Below are 6,027 nucleotides of genomic sequence, written 5' to 3'. Positions count from 1 at the left end.
TCCCTACACTAGAAACTGAAGAAAATGGGTTTTGCTTAAGATATTACCATCCCTTGTACCAAGATATTGCTTGTTATATGTGAGCTATTAAATTTCAGCACCTTTCCAAAGATCCTGCTGTCGAAGATTCATGACCTGGCTCTCTGTATAGCTGGCTAAAGAGCACAGAGACATTTCAATGATGTGACACTTCCATCACTGTGACCATAATTTGCAGGTTCTGTGTTTGTACAGATGACCTAGATAGTTGTCATCTGCCCAGCATCTTCTGGAAAGAAAAGCATTTCTTGCTGCAGAGAGTGGAAAAAGAATATCAATATGATTTGTTGCTTTTTCTTCATTAAATAGCAAGCAGAAGTCCAAGAAGACAGCAGTGATGATGGTGAAGATGATGATGATGAAGTCTTTGGTTTTATAAGCTGCTTAAACTTAACAGAAAGGAAGGTTGGTATTCCTCATTCATGTCTAGACAGTGATAAGTGAGACTGCTTCCAGCTTTTTTGCTTTTATCACAAGCCTAGGCAGCTGGATCAGGAGTTTGAATTCCACCATGGAGGACTGTGCTTTTACAAGTTGCACAGCCCTTGGCTTTCTTTTGGATCTGGTCCTGCATAACACACTGAAGGTCAACTATAAATCAAAGAGTGAAATGGAGAGGTAAAACTAGGTCTGGGGTTACTGAGCTGTCAGCCTCCTGGGGTTTTCACTTCCCTCTTTCACAGCTTTTGAGTTTTGCTGTGGGGTGGACTGGTGTGCAGCTCCTAGCTGCCCTCCTGTCAGTTCAGAGCCTTTGTTTGCCCTCAGCTTCAGGGTTGGTAAATAATTCCAGAGAAATTGTACCTGTGCTTTTGAGGCTGCTTAAGGAAATTGCCAGCAGGCCTGTAGAATGTTCCTGTGAAGTTCACATTCTTGTGTAAATATGTTTTCTGTAAGGTAAAGAAAATACACCTTTTGCTCCTAGGGTACACCATGTGCTGAACAAATCAAAGAGCTGATTCTGAGTCGGTGTGAGAAGAGCTGTGAACAGCATGTAGTTGAACAGCTGGATAAGCTCCTAAATGACAGCTCTAAGCCTGTGGGTCTTCTACTCAGTGAAAGATTCATAAATGTACCACCACAGATTGCTCTGCCCATGCACCAGCAGCTTCAGTAAGTTTGTTGGCATTTTTTTGGACATGATGTGGAATAGTACTTTTTCTTCATGCTTCTTCACAAGTCTTATGTGTATGGAACTGTGTTAAGACAGGTGGTACTACAGGTATAAATAAGACATGAACAGAAAAACTTATTTTCATCTCATGCAAGGTCTTTAATTTTTTTTTTATGTATCTTTAGGCTTTTCAAACTCTTTTAAGATGGAGGAAATAATTTCAGAATACATGCTGTTCTACTGCAGAAGTAGCTGTGTGTGTGTTTATCTTTGTATTGCAGATTATTTCCATATTGATCTAGGAAAATTTAAAAAATGATAAATTTTTATAGCATGCTGATAACAAGCAACTTGGATGTTTCTGCTTGTGTGTTGATGTCTGGCCCTGGAATGGAAGATTTGAATTGAGAGACAGGCTTAGTTTGGATAAGGACCAAGCAAAGATTACTTTTTTCTTCTTTTTTTTCAGTTCTTTCATGTGAGGTGAGAAATCAGGTTAAGTTAACTGCCATCATGGCTTATTTAATCAATAAAACAGACCTTTAAGAAATGACAACTTTGGTAGGAAAGAAAGCATGTCAATAGGGTGGGTCAGGAAGGTTTTTAGAGAAAGGAATGAGGTGCTTGAAATAGTTTGAGGTTTACCCCTAAAAAAGCACTTGTTGCAACTGAAATTCAGATCTCAGCCTCTTTGCCTTGAAGATTTTGGAGTGTTGCAGTGGCAACATGTTTAACACAGGGGTGGACAAGAGTATTTTCTGGCCTTTCAGTTGCAGTTCCTCATGGAAATGGTAGTGTGATGCAGTTTCAGGAGAGTTGCACTTAGAATCAGTTCACAGATGCTCCACCATGAAAAAGACTCTGGGAAAAAAGGGTTATATAGCAATGTGTGGAAAAAAATTCATATTTTTATTGTTTTAAAGTGCAAATAGGATGTTTAAGTATGAGGAATGTGAATGCACAATTTATTTTCTGAGGCACTTGTAAAAGAATAGGCTGCTAATACATTAAGGTTTACTTGTAGAGAGTTTAAACTGTGTATGCAAATGTCTTTTTACATTGTATCTGTAAACATTTCTTTATCTTTAGGAAGGAGTTGACAGAGGCACAGAGAACAAACAAACCTTGTGGAAAGTGCCACTACTATCTTCTTATCAGCAAGACCTTTACAGAAGCCACAAAGAGCAAGTCTAAAAAGAGGGAAGGGAAAAATCAGCAAAAGGAGGAATTAATGTTTGCAAATGCAGAAGAAGAATTCTTTTATGAGGTAACGTGATTAATTTAAGATGTTTGGTTTTCTTTACATTCAGAAAACAAAGGGTTTCACCTTAAATTGAAGGAGGACTTTAAAAAATTTGTGGTCATGCACCTTTTAAATTAAATTCAGCTTCCTTAGAGTAGGTTTGAGAAATGAGCAAGCACCTTGGTTCTGTGTATTGAACACAAACACCTTTTGAATTTAGAGAATCATAGAGAGATGATTTTAGCATGAATTTACTAATATGTTACTCATACCAGGTTACAGTTCCTTTGACTATGAGATGGTGTGGCACAGAGAGCCTGAGGATCTCCAGTGCTATGGGGATAGCAGAAAAATTCGGAGAATACCTGAAATAAGCAGAGACTTTAGGGGAAAGATCAGGCTTTACTTAGTCTTGAGGCTAGTCTCTTGGCCTCAAAGAATTAACAACCTTCATCCCTTTACTCACATAGCAATGCTGAAGAGATTGAATTGAACCCAATTATTAACTTCTTGAAATACTGTGAATGGAACTTCCAGGTTTTTAGGAAGAGCAAACAGTAATAAATCTGGATATTGAATTTAACAGCATGTCCCAGGCCTTCAGAGTTTACAGGTGTTTGAAATTCCTTTTGTTGGGGGAACAGTGTGGTTGCCTGCTTTAAGCTGAATAATAAGAAATGTGAAAGACTTGGTAAATTGCAGTGTCAGCTGAACAGAGAAGGCTCAAGGTCTGCAGGAAGAGCAGGTTAGCTTAAATTAAATACAAGTGAAGTTTAAGCCAGCAAATTGCATCAGAAGCGTGCAAGAGTAGCAGCTCCAACAGGTAGTAACCTGTGAGGGTGCTGTAAGTTCATCATGTGTCAGCTTTAAGCACTTAGAAGAATAAAGATGCAAAAAAAATGGTGAGAAATCTCTCTGGGAAGATCCAAACTAGTAGCTATCACTTCCCTTTTCTGTCTCTCTTCTACTCAGGACAAGTATATTAATAAAAAGTGCTAAAATACCCATCTGAAAATATTACTTCCTATTTCCTAGGGCAACCTGTCTGCATCATTCTGCTGTTCCCAAGCCAGATCAGGGGAGAGAAAGATGCAGAAAATGAAGTTTAAAATTGTACTTTGAAATGCAAAGAATTTTTTGTTGTTATTTATATTTTTTTAGAGTTTGACAAATAGTATTCTACAGTATTATTGCCATTATTTTTCATTTCTGGCAGTGCCTACAGCATAAAGTACTCACACACTCTTCATGCAGCTCATGGCAGAGGTTCCTGTGTGTAATCATTATTGACATTCTCTGGTAGAAGCTGTAATATGGCTGTAATTTCATCTCTTATTTTCTTGGGAAGAAGAAAAGTCTAAGAGGGTGATTCCTTGTAGCTCCAGGGAATACTGTTGTAACCTCCAGGCAGTAACAAGTTTGGGATTTTCCCCTTGCATTGCTGCAACTGAACTGGAGCTCTCTGTAAACATGTTACTGGAACACAGAAGGGGAGAAGCTTGTGATGCCCATGTGTCCACAGGGGTCAGGCTCTAGAGAGCCTGTTTATATTTATCTCTGGTTTGTTATTTTGAGTGGCATTCTAAAGAATAATTGTGGGCTTTTCTCTCAATTGCAGTGATTTTCAAGTCAAGTGGATAGACTTAAACTGAACCTGCTTTTCTTTTTAACAGCCTTCCTAGTGGTTTTAACAAATTCATTTTAAAAGTTATACAGGATATTAGATGAAGTGGGTCTCAGTACTTAATAATGTATGTGTTTAAATTAGCATTGGAGTGTATATCCTCCCTGATCACACATAACCTTAATTAGATTGCCATAAAATAGCATTAAATATGGTGAGGCAGACACTTGGAGCCATATAAAACTGAGAGAAACCTTTTTGCTTTATTCTATTCCTTAATATGTTATTGAGGGAGTGGAGGAAAAGTTTGTTATAGCCAGACTCAGAATTGATTAAAGGTTTAGGGCTTCCATCACTCAAATTGTTCACTCCTGAGCAAAGCCACTCAATTAATGTGATGGTTTTTCCAAAATTAAATCTACAAACTTGAGGTACTGTTAGTAAATAGCAAACCTAAAAAGGGACTGGATCTGGATTTCCCCTGCTAAGGGAAGAGGCTAGGTAAGTTTTTGTACTTGGGAATTCAGCTCATGCTTTTTCTGACTTGTGTGAGAGCTGGAAACATTTGTTAGGTGGAGTTTCCTTATCCATCAGGCACTTTCTCTGGGAAAGCTAATAAAAAGGGACTGTTCTATCTGTGCACAGTATGTAACACTGAAAAGAAATAATCCACATTATGGACACCTACCTATTTGGAGAAGCATCCTTTATAAATGTGTCTTTCAGTATCCCCAGACATCTGGAGGCTTTCCAAGAGCTGTTTGAAATTCTCCTCAGGATTCATATTGATGCCCATCCCCTCAGTATTTAATTTCACCTGGCAGTGTGAAAGAGGCAATTCCTGTGCTGTGTGTTCTTCCAGAGAGGTTAATTTTTAGGACTCTGAGCTGTTCTAGAGTAGGCCCTGGAAAGAGCAGAGCCTGTTCAGTGCTGCACACCTTCCAGGTGTTGCCCACACCCCGGTACCTTCTTCAGTGCAGGTTCTATTCTACCTGCACTCTCTCCCTGGCCTTTTATCTGGGTTTTGGCTGATCTGCCAGTTCTCACATTACACACCCAGTGGTTTGCTTTTGTTGCAGGGCTGAAGGCCTATTAAGAGCCTTATATTCCTATTAATGATCAAGAATTGCTGCTGGTTGGCACAATAGCTTCTGAGGGTTGGCATTTTTTAATGTGATAACATGGAATGAGGTGCTGGCTTGAAACCATCTGAAATGAGGCACATAAAAGGGGCATTGATTTTTTCCTTTTCTTTTTCCACTTAGTTTTTTTTTCAGATACCAAACTATAATGATAGCAATCATTTTAAAATTTAATATGAATTATATAAATTCTATGGAAAGCAAACAGTTTAAAACACTTAATAGCAGGTTCTTTGCAGGGCTTTTTTTGGTGGACCTTTTGAGAGGGAAGAAAATAACTTCTTAATAAGCATGTGTATAAAAGGATCATTATTTTTACATTGTTTAGAAGATGTATTATCTTCGTGCTAATTAAAAAAGTAATCTTAATGCTTTTCTTCCTGTTCTTTAGAAAGCCCTTCTGAAGTTCAACTACTCTGTGCAAGAGGAGAGCGACACCTGTTTGGGTGGCAGATGGTCCTTTGATGATGTGCCAATGAAACCTTTGAGGACTGTTATGATCATTCCAGCTGATGGGATTCATGGAATTATGGATAAACTCAAAGACTATCTCTCACTCTGAGCTCTCCCACAGATACTGGTTTTTGTAAAGCAGCCATGCAGAACTCTGGCTTGACAGTACTTTTGGGAAGACTGCTATTGAGTTAATGGTTTTGACCTGCTCAAGAACTTCCTCTGTACACTTAGAAGAAAAGCTGGTACAACTAAAAATATCCATCACATGAATATTTTAAAATACTGTATTTTATTATGCTTTGGTATCATCAATAAGCAGTCAATAAAAACCCAATGTTACAAGAAAACATCAAGATCTGCTCAGTATATTTTTTAACCAAAAATCATGTGTTTTTGTTACAAAATAATGGGT

General features: G+C 38.2%; 1 protein-coding gene across 1 annotated transcript in view; it reads left to right on the top strand.

Annotated features, from left to right (window-relative positions):
- Window positions 1-5,824, top strand: part of BCCIP (BRCA2 and CDKN1A interacting protein) — a gene marked incomplete at its 5' end in the record, with an annotated part of 8,714 nt that extends 2,890 nt beyond the window's left edge. The window contains 4 exons of the mRNA XM_008944700.1: window positions 349-444; window positions 962-1,149; window positions 2,240-2,417; window positions 5,551-5,824. Of these exons, the coding sequence (XP_008942948.1) occupies window positions 349-444; window positions 962-1,149; window positions 2,240-2,417; window positions 5,551-5,721 (633 nt within the window). The remainder of the gene's footprint in view (window positions 1-348; window positions 445-961; window positions 1,150-2,239; window positions 2,418-5,550) is intronic.
- Between the last annotated feature and the right edge of the window lie 203 nt (window positions 5,825-6,027).

The sequence above is a fragment of the Merops nubicus genome, unplaced genomic scaffold (genome assembly GCF_000691845.1).
Source record: "Merops nubicus isolate BGI_N331 unplaced genomic scaffold, ASM69184v1 scaffold7207, whole genome shotgun sequence".
Classification (NCBI taxonomy): Eukaryota; Metazoa; Chordata; class Aves; order Coraciiformes; family Meropidae; genus Merops; species Merops nubicus.
The sequence above is the reverse complement of the archived record's forward strand: the minus strand, read 5'-3'. Positions and strand labels throughout refer to the sequence as shown.